Here is a 23,389-nt window from a genome sequence, read left to right on the forward strand (position 1 = left end):
TACAGGACTGATAAGCAGCATTTCCGTTTTCTTTGCGTTGAGTTGCAAAATGTTCGTGGACATCCATTGTTTAATTTCATTTAGACACACCTCCAGGTGACTACAATCTGGTGTGTTGGTCAGCTTTAGGGGTCAGTTGGGGTCTATCAGCATAACAGTGAAAGCTAACACCGTATTTGCGTATGATGTCACCTAGCAGCAGCATGTAAATACTGAAGAGTGCAGGGCCAAGAACCGAACCCTGGGGAACTCCGCACGTTACCTTAACTTACTCCGAGGTCACATTGTTATGGGAGACGCACTGCATCCTGTAAGTAAGATAGGAGTAAACTAAGACAAGGCTAAGTCTAACATACCAATGTGTTTTGATACATTATAATAAAATGTTATGATCGACGGTATCGCAAGCAGCGCTAAGATCAAGTAGCAGCAACATGGATGACGCAACAGCATCCATAATTAGCAATAGCTCTTTAGTCATTTTTGCGAGGGCTGTCTCTGTAGAATGATTTGCCAAGAAACCGGACTAAAAGTGTTCACAGAGATTGTTAGACGCTAAGTGTTCATTTAGCTGCTGTGCAACAATTTTTTCAAGGCTTTTCGAGATGAAGGGAAGGTGGGACACCAGCCGATAGTTTACCATGAAGTCAGGATCGAGGTTAGGTCTTTTGAGCAGAGGATGAATAACCGCTTTTTTTTAATGCTAGGAGAACAGAGCCAGAGGAAAGTGATACGTTTATAATATTTATCACTGATGGTCTTAATATTACAAACAGCTCCTTGATAAGTTTCCCAGGAAGTGGGTCAAGTAAACATGTTGTTTGTTTTATCCCATTTACACGTCGCAGGAGTTCCTCTCATGTTATTTCATCAAAAAGAGAGAAATTGTTTTGGAGAGCAATATCCGTCGTATATACATTTGTATCTGTGTTTATAGATTGTTGATGGATAGTCTAAAAAAATGGTAATTAAAAGTTACTCATGTATGACATTTGCTTTTATAAATAATAATAACAAGTTACTTGTGTGATATTTTTTTTTATAAATACAAATAAGTTACCGATGTGTAATATTTGCTTTTATAAATATTAGTAACAATTAACTCATGTGTAATATTTGTTTTTATAAATACTAATAAAGACTTTTTCATGTGTGATATTTGCTTTTAAGGGTCCTGGAGGAAGTCCGGGTGCTGCCGGAGACAAGGGAAGAAGAGGAGCTGTGGGTCGTAAGGTACTGAGCGGAACAAATGTACTTTTAACAACTTGTTTCATTTGTAAACTATTTATGATTTAAATGATCCTGGCTTATGTTAACAAGCGCACAACTTTTCTTGTCTTGTAAAAAAAAAATATCAGAGGAAAAAAACACCTGAATTATAGTCTACAAGGAAAGAAGTGTTGAACTCTTTGGTTTTCTGTGTCTTATGGTGTCATTGCTTACGTGTGTATTCTTCTAATTGTGTGTATCTGTATGTTCTTGTGTGTTCGTGTGTAGGGAGAGCCTGGAGAACCAGGAGTCAAGGGTGTTTTCGGACCCCTAGGACCCCGTGGAGAGCCCGTAAGAATAAAAACACTCATGATACTACTACTGTACTGTATTACTAATAAAAGCACTCATAATCGGTGTTAATATCACATGAACCGTTTTGGTGTCTTTTAGTATTTATTTTAATAACATTTGTTTTTTTGTTTTTTTACAAGAAAAAAACTTTTTTCAGTATGCATTTATTTGCGTCCTGAAAGGAGTAACTACAGCCTCTCTCCAATGAGCACACTTTCGGTGATTAAAAAAAAAGTAGTTTCAATGTTCTGTATGCATTATAGATTTGCCGGTATATAAGGTGTACCCACTATCTTTTAGAAAATGGGGAAAAAAATCCATCTATTAGCCACAAAAGACAATAAGTCGCAGCTATATGCGTTGTGAAATGAGTTAACTACACACAAAGATTTCGTAAATATTTATTTACATACTTGAATTGTTTCCAAACTGTGTCTGTAACATGGCAGTAAAACAAATGGAAGTCATTGTCATGGACTCACTAGCTGCGGAAGCTCGCTCTCCAATCAGCTAAACAAACTCAATAACTCCACTGTGACGTTTTGGTACATTTACCGAGTAATTGATGAAACTGAAAAAATACAAAATTATTACAGTATTGTAAGTTCCTGTAATAATACTAACACAGACACTTGTAAACATGTTAGCATTTGAGCTAATTCTACCAATGTTACATTACGAGTGCACATACAAATATGCAAGAACAAACTCCTTCAGATCACACACATACCGGTTTAGAAAGAATGAATAGTTTTAGTTATATTGTAAAACTTGCTTGAAATGATGAATGAAGAATCCATACGAGTGCTAACACAATAAAAAAATGATAACACCTTTTCAGTGCATTTTCTTGTGTTTGATGAAAAATATTTGCAATTGGGCCATTATCTGAGAAAGATCCTTTAATCAGCTGCATCGTTTTATAAGCCGCACGGTGCAAAGTGTAGCAAAAAAGTAGCGGCTTATAGTTCAGAATTTACAGTAGATGCACTGTTGCTAAATTACACATAAAAACCAATACATCTCTCCCGCATGTTTGAAAACATATAAAAACACCACAGGTAGGAGCATGAACACATGAATGTACTGTAAATTAGAGTGTCTCTGTGGTGATGTCCCATATAGTACATGCAAAAGCTTCATTTAAATAAGGCAGTCTGCACCACTCTTCAAATGCACACGCAGTGTTAGTAAATTTCACACAACACGCCCACCAACAGTACACACTATTTAATATGTTGCACACGCTGTTCAGCACGTGGTAGTTGGATCTTATTAAATCAAGCAGTATGTTTCCCAGCTAGCCTGGGAATGTACTCATATAATATAATGAAAGCACTCACTGTATTACAAAGGGAATCTCTCGTACTACTCAATAAAATACTATTACTATACTGCGTTACTAATGGAATCACTCATAGTATACATTATACTGCATTATAGAATGAAACATTCATAATACACAATATAATATTGCTACTACTGTACTATATTATTAATGATAGCACTCATAAAACACAATATATTAATAATAATACTATACTGTATTACTACAGTATTTCCTGCTAGCACATGTTAGCATTATGTTGTTTCTGAAATATGCATTTCACCTGATGTGTTTCCTCCTAAGGGTGAAGATGGCAGAGATGGTTTTGGTGTTGCTGGGAACAATGGAAGAAAGGTAATTTAATTTTAAGACATTTAGTGAACACTAAATAAATAACTGTTCATTTTTCTTTGTAGGGCGACGAAGGCTTTCCAGGCTTCCCAGGGCCAAAGGTAAATACGAAACATAATTTATCACCAACATTCCTGAATAATTTATATTTATTAAAAGTAATATTTAAGTAATTCCAAAGTTTCCCCTAAACTGCCATGATATATGTGGCGGTGGCGGCGTGGTTATGGGCATAGTCAACATGACGTCATCAAGTAATTTGCATAATTTGCTATGATGATACGATTTTCTTTAAAATGACTCAAACATGTATATATTAATTTAAAACATAACTGTTATTATTAAACAGTGCTAGCATATGTTTGTATCGTTTTGCCATATTTTCAATTGTTGCTGTTTTTATACAATGTACTTTGTTGAGATTTCTACAGGTGTTTTCAGACTTTTATCTACTTTTTTCTATTAAAAACAACTTTCAACACATCTATCATCTTTTTCTAGTGTTATTATAGAATATACTCGTGTTTAGAAACCCTACTTCTGTCCCTCAATGTCCCTGAGGAAAGAAAAGAGCCGCAGTGACGTCACACTTGCTTCGTGCTGTTGCTCGAGTTTCTCTTCTTAAAAGCCGCCACTGTCCTCTATATATTTGCACGTTTTGTAGATGGGTATATCTGCAATATATATAAAAATCAAGTCCAAATCGTAGACCTGCGCCGTTTTCATTGATCAAAGTCTTATTAAGTTTTCGGTCACTTGTAAATAAAGTGCAAATAATAGGCTATATATATATATATATGAATTCATACTATAACGACCAGCTAATTTTAATGTTTTATGTTTGTGTGGTTTGGATATGATGTCAGTGTGTCCCATTTTAACAAACACATTGTCCATGCCTGAAAGGGGAATGGGCAAGAATAAGGAAGTGTTGTTGTGTGTCTGGGGAAGTACGGACTCCACAGAGATGAAAGTGTAGGTAAAACCTGTAGGAATTGTGCCATTGTTTGTTATCAAAAATTGGTAATAAAAGTTAAAAATAGAATCTGACTTTTTGTGATTTCTTCTAGGTGCTACAATATATCATATTACTTTAAGTTGTTTTCAAGTAAAAATTAAAAACAACAACCTCATTTTCAAGGTGTGGCGGTAATAAAAATGCAGTGGCCGCGTGCCACTTTCAATTACATTAAGGGAAAACCCTGCATTCTTATAGGACTACCTGCTTTCTGGTTCCTCTTCGGACACCTTCATTCATGAATATTTTGTATTTTCAATTTCTCTTCTATCGCCTTCATTTATGAAAATTCTACCTTTCTGATCCCTCTTCTAACACAATTTTTTATGAAAATTCTACCTTTTTGATCTTACATCTAAAACCATATTCATGAATATTCTATCTTTGTGATCCATCTTCCGACACCATCATTTGTTTTGTTTTTTTACCTTTCTGATTCCTTTCTAATACCATGATTTGTTAATATTCTAACTTTCTGATCTCTTTTCTATCAAGATAATTTATAATTATTTTACCGTTTTTTTACCTTTTCTGATAGCATAATTTATGAACATTGTCCTTTTTAATCCCTGTTCTAACAATACAATTTATACATGTTCTGCCTTATTGATCCTTCTTCTAACAACATCATTTATGATTGTGGTACCTTTCATTTCCCTCTTTTGACAACATAATTTATGATTTTTTTTCTGATCCCTCTTCTAACAATACAATTTATAAACATTCTGCCTATTTGATCCCTCTTCTAAAAACATAATTTATGAAGATTGTACCTTTCTGATCCCTGTTCTAACACTACAGGGAGCTGCTGGTAATGCAGGTTTCAAAGGTGGACCAGGTTCAAGAGGAAACCGTGGACAGAGGGTAACCTGCAGTATTATGTTATTACCTTTGCTGTGTGTATGTATCAGTGTAGTTAAAAAGTAAAAATACTATATGTTGGTGATAAATTCAATTGTATGAGCACACTAATAAACACCAGTCTAGTATAAAGTACAGAGAAGTCATATTTGAGTAAAAGTAAAGATACTATCCACAAAAATGACTGAATGACTTTTGTTTACTTGCCAGACAGGTGTATATAAGTACTGTATGTTCAAAGTATTGAATTAAAGCGTATGTTTCACAGTGGTGTGATACAGTAATTGTTCATGACAAACAAAATTTAAATTTAGGGACATACAGCATGTTCATGAATAAACTTTGTCCATAAATAAACTATGTCCAAAAAAATATATGTTCATGAAAAAACTACAATATGACCATGAGTAAAGTGCAGTATTTCACATGCACTATGATAGTTTCATAAACATAATTTGTTTTAATTTGTTTTTTCTCCAGGGCGTCTCTGGAAATCCTGGTACACCAGGACAGAAGGGAGAGGTTGGATATGCAGGGCCATATGTAAGCTAATTATATTTACATGACATATGAATATTTTCTGAACATTTTACACAATCAAATTGTTTAACTTTCCCAGTGAAAATGTATATTGATTAAATAAGTTTCACAATTTTTGTGCAGCTGTTAATATCACAATTGTTTTTAAATACTTAGGGTCAAAAAGGACCGAAAGGACCAGGTGTTGTGGTATGTACTCTAATGTACTCTAACAACTTTAAGATTATGTACTCATAATTGCAATATCACTACTTGTTTCCTCAGCAATGTGACCTTGTCAAGAAGATCAGAGACAACTGTCGTATGTATCAGATTTTTACACGTTTAAAATTCACTACCTTTACATTCCCTAAAAAATAGAAAATAAATCACATGAATTGTGTTAAAAATTACATAATATGAAATAAGTCTATATTTAGAACCAGATATGAAGTTACCTGTTTGATAAGTTATAAGATACTTTTAATATGGGACATGACATCTTAAACCATATTTTAACTGCAAAAAGAATTAGTTAGAATTAGTTACTTTCAAACAATGAACATAACATACATTTTATCAAAAAATTAATTGCACGGTTGCTGTGTGTTAATTTGGATTAATCACCAATAATTATCATTAATTTGTCATTTATATTAATGGTGTTGCCTTTTGTATGAGCAAAGAGAGTGAAGAACAAGGGGAAAAAATGCACTTCACGTGTTTATTAATTATACAGTATTAAAGAGGAGTGCCTGGATAGAACTGTTTCACCTTCGATGTGATAGCAGTATTTGAGCCTTGAGTATTGGCCGATACCAATATTGATCCGATATGATACATTGAGTCATGAATATGGAGACTCCGACTACTGGCAAATTTCCCTTAAAAATAAACCCTGATGTGACTTTTCATGAAACATACATTGTACTTTCAAAAAAACATTTAAAAAAAATTTCCTGTACAACATTATGAAATAATGAGGTATTTTTTAAAAGTTAATTTAATTTATAAAGGCAAGTATTTTACTGTAATTAATCACAATTAAAATGTGTGATTTATTTGATTTAAAAGAAATACATTTTTGAGAGCCCTAGTTAAAACATTAATACATCTAAAACCTGTAAAACGATATGTTATTATTTGAGCTGTAAAACACAGCTGTTAGCATGTAGCATTCTCTGACCACATTGACCTCAATCGCTTTCTAAAGTTTAGGAGGCACATAGCTATGGAATTAAACATTTGCGGTAGAATTATGAAACAACTACTTTGGAAATGTAAAGGTTTTTTTTGTAAATGGAAAATGTAAACGGCGTTGGTTTAATCACATTCTTTGTTTCACTTTCTCTACCAGCTTGCTGTTATGGTAAGTCCCACAATAACAAATACATTTTAATTGAACAAGATAGTTGTACTGCGTATTCTTTTTGTTCCAGGTAAGCAGGAATGTCCTCTTTACCCAACCGAACTGGCTTTTGCTCTGGACGCTTCCAACGACGTCGGCCGTCCCGCCTTCAACAACATGCGTGACACGGCTTTGAGACTGGTCCGAGACATCACCATCGCTGAGAGCAACTGTCCTAGAGGAGCTCGTGTTGCGTTGACTCTGTACAACAGTGAAGTGACCACTGAGGTCCGATTTGCAGATGCGCTTAAGAAACGAGCATTGGTTCAACGCATAGAAGGATTGCAGACGCTGCAGACCAACAAAAAGCGTAGCTTAGAGACGGCCATGAGCTTTGTAGCCCAGAACACTTTTAAACGCGTGCGTAGCGGCTTCCTCATGAGGAAGGTAGCCATATTTTTTGTGGGGGGCTCAGTCAGTAACACACAAGCGGTGACCAATGCAGCTCTCCGCCTTCACGACGCTGGAATTGCAACCTTGTTTTTGGTCCGAAGCGAGGACCGAGCACTCAGTCGAGCATTGCAGGTCAAAACAAAAGCACATTTGTTATGAATTACAAGAACACATCATATATTTTATTCGTTTTTGTCAACAGGTCAACAACACAGCACTGGCTCAGGTGATCGTTTTGCCAAATCCTGGAAGCGCACAATACAACTCAGTCATGGACAAAGTCCTCAACTGCCATGTTTGTCTTGGTAAGATAATTGAAAAACATGTCCGAACTTTAAGGCACACCTGCTATGTACTTCTCTACCAGCACTGGTTTACAATACTACTTCTTGTATTTACTGTTCACCGTTGGTGTCATTAGGCCTATTTTAGGGGGGCTGAAGCCTCCTTAAAATATTCTTAAGCCCCCTAAATAATTTAGTGTGATTTATTTTTCATTTTTTTAACAAAAAAATGCCAAAACTTTAAATATAAAAATGCAGTAATGTGAGTTTAAATAAATAGTCATGTGGATTAGCTGTCATTATTCATTATGATTATAAATGATTAGACCCCTTTGTCAGCGCTTATTATCCAATCCAATCCGTTCCATCAGTAACACCCGCATTTCTATACTGAAAATCCAGCCCACGTTTTCACATGGTCGAGCCAGACTGTAGCACGTCCTACAGTGTTTACAGAAGTAAACTCAGAAATAAACATGTTCCAATTTGAGTCGTCTCAGTACTGGCACGTTTGTGGCAATTTCAAGGTTTCTGTGCAATCAAAGTCAACATTTTCTGAACAGTGGAAAAGATTATGAAAGAAGATGTCTACCGTAGTTTTGGGGACATTTGCCTCTATGTCTGCTCCAAAGAGCGTACTGGTGATCAGTGGTGGAACATTGATTGACGTGAGTTCCTAAAACATTATTTTCGCCTGTTTCTGTTAATTTCAATTAACTATTTATTTTGTAACTGTCTATTTTGGTGAATAAAGACGACGCTTTTTGCCATCACGCGACTGGAGTGCGGGAGAGTTCTTGCTGAAGTCGCATCATAACACTATCTGATTGATTTGTAACATAAAACTCTGAATAATAGTGTCTATAATATTGCTGATAGAAAAATAACTTACATACCGTATGATAAGTACATAACACTACTATAGCAGGTGTGCTACATAATGTAATTTATTTTATTGCGTTTAAAAGCCATAGTTTTAGAATAGTGTTTTGGGGGCTCTGAAGACTGAATGCACCGACAGACTCATTGTCAAAAAGGTAGAGTTCTATGGATGTTTTTTTTAATCTTCATTTTTATCGTTTTCACCATAAATGGCAGGTTAGTGTAATAGTCCATATTTGTCTGGGTTCTCTCCGGGCACTCAGGCTTCCTCCCACCTCCAAAGACGTGCACCCGGGGATAGGTTGTTTGGCAACACTAAATTGGCCCTAGTGTGTGAATTTCAGTGTGAATGTTGTTTATCTGTCTGTGTTGACTCTGCGTTGAGGTGGACACTTGACCAGGGAGTAACCTGCCTTCCGCCTAAGTGCAGCTGGCATCAGCTCCAGCCCCCTTGCCACCCCAAGCGTTGGAAAATGGATGGATGTATACTGTTTGAGGGAGCATGTCTTTTTGCAGCTCTGTGGAGTGGTGTGGGGTGGGAGGATGTCCCTTGACCAATCACAACGAGTAATCATTGTCAGGGAGGAGGCCAAGAGGAGAATAATACAGATTACAGATGTACACAACATGATATTTATGTAATAACTTACTATACTGAGATTAAGTATCATTTGAAAAGCTAGAAATGAGTAGAATGTAAACTTTAACAAACTGATGTAAACATCTTGTGATCAGTGTGTACTTTTTGAATTTGTGGATATTAAATGTACGATATAACTATAAAAATATCCATTATTGTGCCTCTGCAGACGTCTGCTCTCCAGATCAAATGTGTGATTACATACCTCCAGCGACTGGTCGAGACAGGAGGTCTTTTGCCACAGATGTGGACATCGACATGGCGTTTGTCATAGACAGCTCGGAAACGACATACCCCACCGTCTTTACGGAGATCAAACGCTACATAGCACACATGGTGGAACATCTTCAAGTGTCCTCCAATCCTGCAACCTCCGCTCACCATGCCAGAGTCACAGTCATTCAGCAAGCGCCCTATGAGTTCCTCCAAAATAAGACCAGCTTACCCATCCATGTGGACATCGGTTTGACGGAGCACCAGTCAGCTCAGGGGATTGTAAAGTTCCTAATGGAGAAGACACCCCAGTTAGAGGGGGGCCGCTCGTTGGCAGCAGCGATGGAGTCGACCTTGGACGAAGTTTTTGAGAAAGCACCGCTCCAACGTCCTCGGAAAGTCCTCATGTTCTTTGTGACAGGAAGTGTGGAAGAGCAGGAGGAACATCTGGTCCGTGTTGCCACTGATGCCAAGTGCAGAGGCTACTTTTTGGTCATCATGGCCGTCGGAGAGAAACTGAGTGCTGCGGACGCTCGAGTTTTGTCACGCATGGCCAGTGAGCCGTCAGACGTTTTCTTTAAGAGACTGGACACCAGCTCACACTTTTATGACAAACACTTGCTGAACTTTGGACAGCTGCTGCCAAAGTACATCAGCAGTAAGTTCAATCATCTTTCACCCTCTCTCCACCTGTCTCTGATATACCTTTGTACTTGGACCCAGTAATTAATATATATATATATCTTGTTTTCAATTGTTAGTATTTTTTATTAGTAGTATTATTATCACTATTTTATTGTTTTTACCTCTGTTTGGTAATTTAGCTTTATTGTCACTATTTATTATTATTATTATTATTATTACTACAACTATTTATAATAATATTATTATCACTAATATCATTATCATCATTATGATTATTATATCAGTATTAGTAATCATATATTATTTCTAAAACTATTATTATTATTATTAATATTAAGTGATGTATATTAGGTGATGTACAGAAGACATTTTGGAGCATTGTTCTTGTGACATCATTCACAATAATTAATATATATACAGTGATTGGTAAAGTTTAAGTACCAATTGATTGTCACACACACTTGGTGTGGTGAAAGTTGTCCTCTGCATTTGACCCATCCCCTTGATCACCCCCTGGGAAGTGAGGGGAGTAGTGGGCAGCAGCAGTGCCGCGCCCGGGAATCATTTATGGTGATTTAACCCTCAATGCCAACCCTTGATGCTGAGTGCCAAGCAGGGAAGCAATTGGTCCCATTTTTATAGTCTTTGGTAAAACTCGGCTGGGGTTTGAACTCACAACCTACTGATCTCAGGGCGGACACTCTAACCACTAGGCCACAGAGTAGGTGCATAATTGCATAAAATACGCCATTAATATCTTGCATGGGTTTGAAATTGATTGATTGTTGACTATAAACTATACAAGTGTGACCATTGTATGTTTGTTTCAGTGGAGAATGCGTTCTACATGTCTGCTGAAGTGTCCAAAAACTGCAAGTGGTTTCAGAGTGACCAACCCCTGAGAAACCCTTTTTCATCGTCACATCCAAAAGAGTATGGTTGTTTTTGCTAATAACATCATTGACAGCAGCACATATTTTTACATGTCTATAATGTCCTGTAATTTTTAGGAGCCATAAGAATCATCATGAACATCATCAAGTGTCTCATCAAGTCAAGCACACAGGTGATACTTTGTTCGGTATAAATAAAGCTTGTCAAGCCCTAAAATTACAATTCAAATAAATAAATGCTAAAATGGCAGCACGGTGCTGCAAGGGGTTAGTGCATGTGCCTCACAATATGAAGGTCCTGAGTAGTCCTGGGTTCGATTCTGTGCTCGGAATCTTTCCGTGTGGAGTTTGTATGTTCTCCCCGGGTACTCCGGCTTCCTCCCACCTCCAAAGACATGCACCTGGGGATAGGTTGATTGGCAACACTAAATTGGCCCTAGTGTGTGAATGTGAGTGTGCATGTTGTCTGTCTATTTGTGTTGGCCCTGCGATGAGGTGGCGACTTGTCCAGGGTGTACACCGCCTTCCGCCTGAATGCAGCTGAGAATGCAACCCCAAAAGGGACAAGCGGTACAAAATGGATGGATGGTTTAAAATATAACGTGTTTTCAATGTAATGCATTTATTTGAATAATATTATTTAATGTTAAATATATATTCTATATCGTGGATTCCATTTGACGATTGGATGTATTAACTTAATAAAACTTTGTCATATGTATGTAAAAAAAAAATATGTGTATGCGTCACTAATTCATAAAGTTCATAACATTTCTTACTTCACAAATTAATCTTAATTCTAATTGTTTTCCACCGTTAGATGAGCTTCACGTGTCCAATGTGACCTCCAGCAGTCTGAAGTTGCGCTGGAACGACATAGACGCCAAACACGTGGTGTACTATGAAGTGGTGATGATGCGGTTGCGTGACCACGCATTGGTGCTGAAGACCAACGTTTCTGCCCCACAGCTTGCTGTCGACCGCTTGGAAAGTGGTCAGACATATCACGCCGTGGTCACGGCCTATGCGGCTGATGGTCGCATGATCTCCACTCACAAAGGCATCATCACCACCAGTACGTTCGCTAAGCACCTTTAATGTGGAACTTGATGTTGTTGTGTTTCACCATCAACAATTACATGTGTCAATGACAGAGGCAGTAGAGAGTGGAACCATCAAGCAGGTGACCAATCCAATAAATACCACACCACTGGACCAACCACAGACAGGTCAGTGTCTTACATTTACAGGGTTATTTAAAAGTCATTAAATGGATTTAGCAAAAATTAAGGTCTTAAAAAAATGGCATCAAAATACATTTATTATGACGTTAAATAATGTCATACAATTATAGGCCTGGGCCAATAGTCAATTAATTGAACTACAAATGAAATTGATAAATTGCTATGTCCCTGTGTGTTGTGGGATACAAGGACAGAGAACCCTCCGTGGAATGGATACATGAAGTCTCCCTCTCTGCGCCACTTTCAGCACCTCAGCATGTCAGTAGAATTAAATGAGCAGAGTGAAGCTACTTGTCAGTTATCCAGTGTCTTTGTTTTGGTATGAACAGGCCAGACCGCTGGCTTACGCATACAGAATACATGGACGTCAGTAGTGAGAAGCACTGATAGTAAAGCCAAAGCCAAATGTCCCTGTGTAGGAATAGTTTATCTTCAAACTGAATGGGCAGCATGTATGCATTATGGTAATGGCAACAACAAAAAAACACAAAACAAACCACCCAACCCATTTTTTCCAACTATGGTAAAAAAAAAAAAAAATGCACATTAAGATGTTCAATATGTATTGAAGTACAATTTTTGCTAAGAATACATTTGATCTTTTATGTTTGTTCACCCATTTAGGTAATTATTTCATTGACCTTCCAATTGCAATGGTAAAAAAATTATACAGTAATGAAAGATATGTTACTTGTGTTTAGAATGGTTACTTGCATAGTTATTATTATGTTATGATTACATGAGTGCTTAATGCGGCCACATTTATCAACTATTCAACATTATCATTGTCAAATGTTTACATAAAGACAATTGTATGCTTTTGACTATATATAACAATCTGCAGTAGAAGATATGCATTACATTTGTTTTACATTGCATTGAAAAACATTTCTTTACATAGATAGATAGATAGATAGATAGATAGATAGATAGATAGATAGATAGATGGATAGATAGATAGATAAATAGATTTTTATTGTAATTGCAGAAGTACAACAAAACTTTGTTTTCAGTACAAACCCGTTCAAGATTAGACAAACAAACAGTGTACAGGTTTACAGAACAGGAACGCTAATGGGTCGCCACAAGGCGCCCCGTAAAAGATGGGGAAAAAGGTAAAACGCTGGGGAAGGATGAGTAAAAAATACAATCTAGACTGGGCTCCGAAGGGGGCCCAGTCTGGAGTGGGAAAAAACCTCCATAGCAAAGCACATATACATATTACAACGTACATCTCCAGATATGTAGCAACAGAGGGAAGGGATTGCGGGGTCATGGTGATAGGGCGCAGCTCTCAGGCACTGACCATCCTTTGATCACCCCTATGGGATTTGCGTCGAGGGCGTTGGGTTGGGGGGGTGGGGTGTGTATGTGTGGCGTACATTTTTTTGGATGCTTGTTTGTGTCCAAGGCTGCAGTGTGTCTCTGTTCCGCAGCCTTGATCTTGTGCAGTCGCTAGTCCAAAGTCAGCAACAACAGGTGTGTGTCCCTCAGAGACAGGAAGGGAGTTTGTTGTGTCCTCGCTGTACTGTCCTTCGGTGGAGTCTCGAAGCCATGGAAACAATCCAAGTTAGAACGTTTTGTATGTGATTAAAAATAAAATTTGCTTTTCACTCTAAATTTTCTATGACTGGTCCTCAAAAGCCTGCGGGGCAGACAGTCCGATGTTATCCAAGTGTCCACAGTCCGCATCCTCAAGTCATTTGTGGCAGCTTTGCGGTACTTTGAAGACTGCCAGCAAAGAACTTCAAATTTGTCGACAAACCAGAGCAACACTCACTCCAATCAGCAGGTGTCCTGTTGTCATAATTCCGAATAGGTAGATATCTTCACATCAGAAAAGGGTCGCCAGGCACGCGGCACTCCTTCTTCTCCCAAGAGTCCGTCATGTGTCCAGCAAAAACCGCTCCGTCACGACAAGCAGGTTCCCCCAAACCTAAGGTTTTGTCAATTTCGTTGAGGCCAGTTAAATAGTTTCAATGTTTACATTTGGAGAGCAGTGCGAAAAGAGGCAACAAAAATGTTAAGACAAGACAAAGAAGCAAGCAGGAGAGATAAGGGAGAGGAAAGGGGAGCGTCCACCCTCAATGAGTGCCGGAGAGGAAAAAAACAAAAATTGCTGATACCTGCAGAAATCCTGATTTATATACAATCCTAACAATACTATAGAAAGTACAACTAGATAGAACTTAAAGTTGTCTGTGTACAGCCTGCCCAATATTATACATTTATTATCAACAAGCCAATCTGACAACACAAGTAAGTAAGTACACCCTAAGAGAAAACATGCAAATGTGTCTAAAACATGTTTCCCTCCATCAGGAAGTCCAGTTAGAACTTACTTTCTCCACTGTTCAACATATATATATATATATATATATATATATATATATATATATATATATATATATATATATATATATATATATATATATATATATATATATATGTATATGTATATATATATATATGTATATGTATATATATATATATATATATATATATATATATATATATATATATATATATATACAAACCCCGTTTCCATATGAGTTGGGAAATTGTGTTAGATGTAAATATAAATGGAATACAATGATTAGCAAATCCTTTTCAACTCATATTCAATTGAATGCACTACAAAGACAAGATATTTGATGTTCAAACTCATAAACATGTTTTTTTTTTTCAAATAATAATTAACTTTGAATTTTATGGCTGCAACACGTGCCAAAGTAGTTGGGAAAGGGCATGTTCACCACTGTGTTACATCACCTTTTCTTTTAACAACATTCAATAAACATTTGGGAACTGAGGAAACTAATTGTTGAAACTTTGAAAGTGGAATTCTTTACCTTTCTTGCTTGATGTACAGCTTAAGTTGTTCAACAATCCGTGGTCTTGTTGTCGTATTTTACGCTTCATAATGCGCCACTCATTTTCGATGGGAGACATATCTGGACAGCAGGCAGGCCAGGAAAGTACCCGCACTCTTTTACTACGAAGCCATGCTGTTGTAACACGTGGCTTGGCAATGTGTTGCTGAAATAAGCAGCGGCGTCCATGATAACGTTGCTTGGATGACAACATATATTGCTCCAAAACCTGTATAGACCATTCAGCATTAATGGTGCCTTCACAGATGTGTAAGTTACCCATGCTTTGGGCACTAATGCACCCCCATACCATCACAGATACTGGCTTTTGAACTTTGCGTCTATAACAATCCGGGTGGTTATTTTCCTCTTTGTTACGGAGACACCACGTCCACAGTTTCCAAATATAATTTGAAATGTGGACTCGTCAGACCACACAAAACTTTTCCACTTTGCATCAGTCCATCTTAGATGAGCTCGGGCCCAGCAAAGCCGGCGGCGTTTCTGTGTGTTGTTGATAAGTGGCTTTCGCTTTGCATAGTAGAGTTTTTACTTGCACTTACAGATCTTGCGACCAACTGTAGTTACTGACAGTGGTTTTATGAAGTGTTCCTGAGCCCATGTGGTGATATCCTTTACACACTGATGTCTGTTTTTGATGCAGTACCGCCTGAAGGATCACAGGTCCGTAATATCATCGCTTACGTTCAGTGATTTCTCCAGATGCTCTGAACCTTTTGATGATTTTACGGACCGTAGATGGTAAAATCCCTAAATTCCTTGCAATAGCTCGTTGAGAAATGTTGTTCTAAAACTGTTCGACAATTTGCTTACAAATTGGTGACCCTCGCCCCATCCTCGTTTGTGAATTACTTAGCATTTCATGGAAGGTGCTTTTGTACCCAATCATGGCACCCACCTGTTCCCAATTAGCCTGCACACCTGTGGGATGTTCCAAATAGGTGTTTGATGAGCATTCCTCAACTTTATCAGTATTTATTGCTACCTTTCCCAACTTCTTTGTCACGTGTTGCTGGCATCAAATTCTGAAGTTAATGATTATTTGCAAAAAAAATTTTTTTATCAGTTTGAACATCAAATATGTTGTCTTTGTAGCATATTCAATTGAATATGGATTGAAAAGGATTTGCAAATTATTGTATTCCGTTTATATTTACATCTAACACAATTCCCCAACTAATATGGAAACGTGGTTTGTATATATATATATATATATATATATATATATATATATATATATATATATATATATATATATATATATATATATATATACGTGTATATACAGTACATACTGTTTGTATGACTGGCGGCTGCTGGTTTTTGAAGTTGGGGTAGCTCACTTTCACTTACTCTCGAAACTCGAGTCCACTCCGGTAAAAGACAAAATATATAAGGATGCTAGATTTTACAATGAAAACATCACTTAGGGGATTGTAAAATCCTCGTAAGCAACTCGGAGCAATAGAATGTAACCTGTTGATTAACTAATTTTGCTGTCAATTACAAAAAGATTCAGCCTCAGACTTACCATCCAATTATCATGCCGCAGCTCGGCGGTCAGGCCAGCCAAGGCCACGCGTACTTTCCGTACACTTCCAGTGACTCTCAGCGTCCGATGGGCAAGACAAAGCCGAGCATTTAGCCAATGATTGTCCAGTTTGGCTGCAGTGGAGCAACTCACTCTGTGCTTCCCCAATGAAGTCAACGGACGCTCACCTTTAACACTGTCTAATGCACTGTGACGCAACCACAACGAATGAGAAGAAATGATAAGTAGCTGATTCTCAACAAAAGTTGAACGCTTTCTAGCGCATACTTAGTCAATGAAATGTAAACATATTTGACCTTTTTTTTTTACATTTTAAGGGAAGCTATGCTTTTCCTTGCAGCCTGTACTGACATGAATGTATATGCTGTATGTGTTTATATTGTATGGGTATGTTTATATTGTATATTATATGTTTGTATTGATATATTTGTTGAAATGTGATTTCAGTGTCAGAGCTTGACCTTAAAGGGCAGCAGGTTGAAAAGATGCAGACCCACTCGGAGAAAAGTAAGCTAATAGACTTCATCACAGCTACAATAACATTTACTTTAAACACTTAGGGCCTGATTTACTAAAGGTTTCAGTGTTATAAAAAACGTGCAAACTTCACAGCACACACAAAGCTGATCTACTAAATGTGTGCAAAGAAGTTTTGTGTCTGTTAAGTGAGCAGAATAAGGAGCGCAATTAATTTTGCCCGTCTGTCTTCGTAAATATCAATAAATGGTGATCATGAGAACGCCCACAATACTGGGAGGAAAAGATACACATATATTATACAGCTTGTACAATGTGATTTATCAACTGTAATCACCGTTTTGCGAGCACTATTTAGCGTTTTTATTTTTACCATGTCTGCAAAGTATGCAGAAACTGACAGTTGTGCACACGGCTGTGAAAAAGGACCGATGATGGACAGAGAACCCTCCGTCCTACGTGTGTGTGACAACACTCAATGTATTTGTACTGTTATAAATAAATAAATAATAGACATACTGTTTATTCAGCAACATCCTTTTATAGTTTTATAGCCGCTGGATGACTTAAGGAGTTGATTAAATGAAATTCAATTGATACGTTTTGATGTCTGCCGGCGTTTTTTTTAAATGATGTTAGTTTATTCATATACAAGATATGGTATTAACATATTTACTTTGTGAAAAAAGTTCTTGCAATATGCATTTACATGCATATTCTTTTTCACATTTGCAGTCAGCTCCCAAGTGCCCACTGAAAAAAAAAAAGTGGGTTCCATTGTACAAAACCCAAAACCAGAGAAGTTGGCACATTTTGTAATTTGTAAATAACAACAAAATACATCCATCCATCCATTTTCCACCGCTTATTCCCTTTTGGGGTCGCGGGGGGCGCTGGCGCTCATCTCAGATACAATCGGGCGGAATACAATGATTTGCAAATTATTTTCAACTTATATTCAATTGATTAGACTGTAAAGACAAGATATTTAATGTTCAAACTAAGAAACTTGATTTTTTTTTGCAAATAATCATCCATCCATCCATTTCTACCGCTTATCCCTTTTGGGGTAACTTCGAATTTAATGGCAGCAACACATTGCAAAAAAGTTGGCATTTTTACCACTTTCCTTTTAACAACACCTATTAAATGTTTGGGAACTGAGGAGATCAATTTTTTAAGCTTTTCAGGTGGAATTCTTTCCCATTCTTGCTTGATGTACAGGTTAAGTTTTTCAACAGTCCGGGGTCTCCGTTGTGGTTTTTAGGCTTCATATTGTGCCACACATTTTCAATGGGAGACAGGTCTGGACTACAGGCAGGCCAGTCTAGTACCCGCACTCTTTTACTATGAAGCCACGCTGTTCTAACATGTGGCTTGGCATTGTCTTGCTGAAATAAGCAGGGGCGTCCATGATAACATTGCTTGGATGACAACATATGTTGCTCCAAAACCTGTATGTATATTTCAGCATTAATGGTGCCTTCACAGATGTGTATGTTACCCATGCCTTGGGCACTAATACACCCCCATACCATCACAGATACTGGCTTTTGAACTTCGTACCGATAACAGTCCGGATGGGTTTTTTTCTGTTTGCTCCAGAGGACACGACGTCCACAGTTTCCAAAAACAATTTGGAATGTGGATTCGTCAGACCACAGAACACTTTTCCACTTTGCATCAGTTCATCATAGATGAGCTCGGGCCCAGCAAAGCGTTTGTGGGTGTTGTTGATAATAGCTTTTGCTTTGCAAGGTAGGGTTTTAACTTGCACTTACAGATATAGCGACGAACTGTAGCTACTGACAGTGATTTTCTGAAGTGTTCCAGAGCTCATGTGGTGATATCCTTTACACACTGATATCACTTTTTAAAGCAGGATCATCAAAGGTCATGGCCTTGCCATTTACGTGCTGTGATTTCTCCAGATTCTAGAATCTTTTGATGATATTACGGAACGTAGATGGTGAAATCCTTAAATTCCTTGCAGTAGCTGGTTGAGAAAAGTTGTTCTTAAACAATTTTCTCAGGCATTTGTTCACAAAGTGGTGACCCTCACCCCATCCTTGTTTGTGAATGAATGAGCATTTCATGGATTTAATTTTATAACCAATCATGGCACCTACCAGTTCCCAATGAGCCTGTATACAATTAGGATGTTTCAAATAAGTGTTTGATGAGCATTCCTCAACTTTCTAAGTCTTTTTTGCCTCTTGAGCCAGCTTCTTTGAAACATGTTGCAGGCATCAATTTCCAAATGAGCTAATATTTGCAAAAAATAACAAAGTTTTCCAGTTGAAACGTAAAGTATATTGTCTTTGCAGTCTATTCAATTGATTATAGGTTGAAAAGGATTTGCAAATCATCGTATTCTGTTTTTATTTACGATTTACACAACGTGCCAACTTCACTGGTTTTGGGTTTTGTAGATGCACCGCCGGAGACAGGACTGCTGGTTTCCAAAATGCCCATAAAAGTGGTACATGTTTGCTGCTTGTTTGAAAACACTGCAAAATGCCTATGATAAAAAGAATGTGCAGTAAATGATCGAGTGTCTTATTTAAATACGCAACATCCTTATTTAAATAAGGCGGTCTTCAGCAGTTATGAATAGCAATCCCACTGAGAGTACACATACTAATTTTGCTACATGTACAGTTCAGTAACAATACATTAAATAATTATAACACAGACTGTTTATAGTACAATATTAATACATGTACTTATTATGATACATTAGGAATGTAACTTATAAAAATCGTACGGTACGACATTGCCATGTTATTAAGGCCATGGTACAATATTATTGTGGTGTGTGTACAAAAAAATGCTCGGTAAAAATGTTATATCATGTAACATGAAGTGGTAGCAATGTTTAGGATTAACACACTAACTGTAATTGAAAACAAATATAATGCTCAAATGTTTAAATAGTATTTATTATTATTTTTAAGTGCAAAGAATTGTTCTGGGACATCCATTGTTTCAAGCAATTATTAACAAAAACTTATAGTTGAGTGCCTTTAAAGTGACAAAGTAAACAACTTGTGTAAAACAATAATGTTCACTTTAGTGTCTTTCAACTTTTACCTTAATGAGAAGCATTGTGCTCCACTGTGATTGATTTCAGCTCTAAAAGGTTTTTAAGATATATTTGTTATTTATTAAACGTTGTATTTATTATTATGCATTATTCATTGTTATTCTTAACAATATACATAAAAAGTAAGTTGTTGAATTAATTACAGCAACATCACAAAGTACTACTGATATATTATTTTTGAAGATATTTTAAGTAAATGTGATTATAAATGCCCTCACTAAAAGTCCTAAAATATAAAAGATAGGCTATCTTTTAAATTAATGTTTAATAATTCCTAATACAGCAGTTGATGATTGTTTCTTAAATTCTCTTGTTAATAGTTTTATTTTCAAATGTACATGTAAATAGTATGTGGAATTCCTGTCATACATAAAACTTACAATAATAATACATGTAATAAATATAATACATAATACATGTAATAGTGAGCCGTGCGAGCCTTAAAAAATTATATTCATATCATTTTGAAGAAAATATGATATTTTGAAGGCACCGAATGAGGAATACACATTTTTGCAGTACTTGTACATGTGAAATACTGATTGTGTTTACTTGACAGCAGTGGATGTTTGCCAGCTTCCCAAAGAAGAGGGCACGTGTGCCAAGTTTGTCCTGAAATGGCACTATGACGCTCCAAGCAAGAGCTGTGCACGCTTCTGGTACGGAGGCTGTGGTGGAAACCAGAACCGCTTCGACACGCATGAACAGTGTGTGAGAGCGTGTGGCAATGCAGGTAGGTCAAATGTCATCAGCTGACAGCAGAACAAGAACGAAATGTCTTAGTAGCAAAGCTTTTTTTTTTACAAATTAAGAAGAGTCCAGGTAAGGTCCTGGCATCCATTGAAACACTGAACATCCAATCAAATCGTTCCTTTTACCGAACTGCTGGCAGCCCCTAGTGGACATATCTGAGCATCCCAAGTTGGTGTGGGTACTGAACATGGGTTTCCATAAAATCACCTTTCCAGAGGTGAAAGGTAGTAACCGCACTGAAAAAAGAAGCAGTTATCAGAATGTTAAATTAATGCTGACTCAGGAACATGAAACAAGCACTTCATGGTGATGTTGTGCTAGTAACGTCTTGTAGGTAAAGCACGGAGAGTCTAACGCTCTTTTAAATGTTAACACACCAGCACTAAAATACAACACTATTAGCTAGCACCGTAGCATTAGCCACAACATCAATGCTTTCATTGCACAGATAATAAAGCAGCCATTCCAGCAACTTGAGGATTCCTGGTTCGATTCCAGCTTTCGCAAAACTAGTCATGGCAGTCGTGTCCTTGGGCAAGACACTTCACCCTTGCTCATGGTGCGCCGTGGTTAGCCCTTAAAAGGCAGCTTCCGCGCCATCAGTGTGTATATATATATATATATATATATATATATATATATATATATATATATATATATATATATATATATACTTTGACTTCTTATGTAAAATGGCATAAAAACTCAACATAAATGAAAAACTGTAGGCAGGAAGTCAAAAGGGGACTTTTTTTATTGCAAATAGTGAGGTCCGTCTTCAAAACATGTCATGACACCTTAGAGCAACCACACTTTTCTACATTAACAAAAAAAAAGTCTTAAATGATCATGCTTTGTCAGAGATGGTTTTTTTTAAGTAATCTGTGATATTTGCACCTAAATAAATACTAGTACATCAGTCGAGGAATATAGGGAGAATTTTTCTGGCTGGCTCAATTATCGTCTGAAGTATTTTTTAATGTATTTTAGTTGATACTCCTCAGTTACTAAATGTTTAACGGGCTGAATATTACAATTTAATTTTAATATAGAGATATGAAGACCATGCAGAGTTATAAAGACCATCAACTTGTACAACATGTCATGTACAGAAAATAAGGAGCATTTAGTGATGTAGAACTATCATACATTATATTACCAGACATCAAACTGTGATAGTAACAATCCACATTTTGTGTTAATAATGCGTGAAACTGATATCTTTGCATGAAAGTGTAGCTCCTCTCCTCTGAAAGCAATTGCTATTAATTCTGTATTCTTACAAAACACAAAATCTGGCAAAAAAAAAAAAAAGCAGCAAGTAATTGTTTTATAGTCATCTAAGGCGTGTTTATGTCATTTTTGTGTTGAGCTGTTTAAAAAATCATGAAGTTTAAAACACACTAAATCAAAGCAAACTACCTGTCCAGTCATGTTATTTTAAAAGCTGAAAATTAACTTTCGCGGGTAACTATCCGCGATATCGCGATTAAATTTAAGTTAAGAAAATGCGATTAATCGCGATTAAATACTTTAATTGTCTGGCAGCCCTTATATATATACACATGTATACATATTAACATACATCCAGATATACATACATACGTATGTATATATTTATGTGTGTGGATATATAAATATTTATGTGTGTGTGTACATATGTATATATATATATATATATATATATATATATTTATATATATATATGTATATATATATATATATATATATATATATATGTATATGGGTGGGTGGGTGTGTGTGTATAAATGTGTGTGTGTGTATATATATGTATATGGGTGGGTGGGTGGGTGTGTATAAATGTGTGTATATATATATATATATATATATACAAACCCCGTTTCCATATGAGTTGGGAAATTGTGTTAGATGTAAATAAAAACAGAAAACAATGATTTGCAAATCATTTTCAACCCATATTCAATTGAATGCACTGCAAAGACAAGATATTTGATGTTCAAACTCATACATTTTTTTTTTTTGCAAATAATAATTAACTTAGAATTTCATGGCTGCAACACGTGCAAAGTAATTGGGAAAGGGCATGTTCACCACTGTTTTACATCACCTTTTCTTTTAACAACACTCAATAAAGTTTTGGGAACTGAGGAAACAAATTGTAATAGCTTAGAAAGTGGAATTCTTTCCCATTCTTGTTTTATGTAGAGCTTCAATCGTTTAACAGTCCAGGGTCTCCGCTGTCCGATTTTACGCTTCATAATGCACCACACAGGTCTGGACTGCAGGCGGGCCGGGAAAGTACCCACACTCTTTTTTTTACGAAGCCACCCTGTTGTAACACGTGCTGAATGTGGCTTGGCATTGTCTAGCTGAAATAAGCAGGG

At 36.7% G+C, this 23,389-nt stretch overlaps 1 protein-coding gene across 5 annotated transcripts in view; it reads left to right on the top strand.

Moving 5' to 3' along the window:
- LOC133564395 (collagen alpha-3(VI) chain-like) overlaps positions 1-23,389 on the top strand; it is a 135,385-nt gene that overhangs the window by 109,290 nt on the left and 2,706 nt on the right. For 4 of the 5 annotated variants that reach the window (XM_061918656.1, XM_061918658.1, XM_061918659.1 and 1 more), the window contains 18 exons: positions 1,171-1,233; positions 1,498-1,560; positions 3,194-3,244; positions 3,307-3,342; positions 5,061-5,123; positions 5,601-5,663; positions 5,817-5,849; positions 5,925-5,961; positions 6,997-7,008; positions 7,079-7,572; positions 7,643-7,745; positions 9,416-10,117; positions 10,935-11,037; positions 11,115-11,170; positions 11,818-12,072; positions 12,152-12,226; positions 17,135-17,194; positions 20,830-21,003. In XM_061918656.1, coding sequence (XP_061774640.1) covers positions 1,171-1,233; positions 1,498-1,560; positions 3,194-3,244; positions 3,307-3,342; positions 5,061-5,123; positions 5,601-5,663; positions 5,817-5,849; positions 5,925-5,961; positions 6,997-7,008; positions 7,079-7,572; positions 7,643-7,745; positions 9,416-10,117; positions 10,935-11,037; positions 11,115-11,170; positions 11,818-12,072; positions 12,152-12,226; positions 17,135-17,194; positions 20,830-21,003 — 2,443 coding nt within the window. The remainder of the gene's footprint in view (positions 1-1,170; positions 1,234-1,497; positions 1,561-3,193; positions 3,245-3,306; positions 3,343-5,060; positions 5,124-5,600; positions 5,664-5,816; positions 5,850-5,924; positions 5,962-6,996; positions 7,009-7,078; positions 7,573-7,642; positions 7,746-9,415; positions 10,118-10,934; positions 11,038-11,114; positions 11,171-11,817; positions 12,073-12,151; positions 12,227-17,134; positions 17,195-20,829; positions 21,004-23,389) is intronic. The other variant, XM_061918657.1, reaches the window with a different exon arrangement.

Source organism: Nerophis ophidion, linkage group LG13 (genome assembly GCF_033978795.1).
Source record: "Nerophis ophidion isolate RoL-2023_Sa linkage group LG13, RoL_Noph_v1.0, whole genome shotgun sequence".
Taxonomy (NCBI): Eukaryota; Metazoa; Chordata; class Actinopteri; order Syngnathiformes; family Syngnathidae; genus Nerophis; species Nerophis ophidion.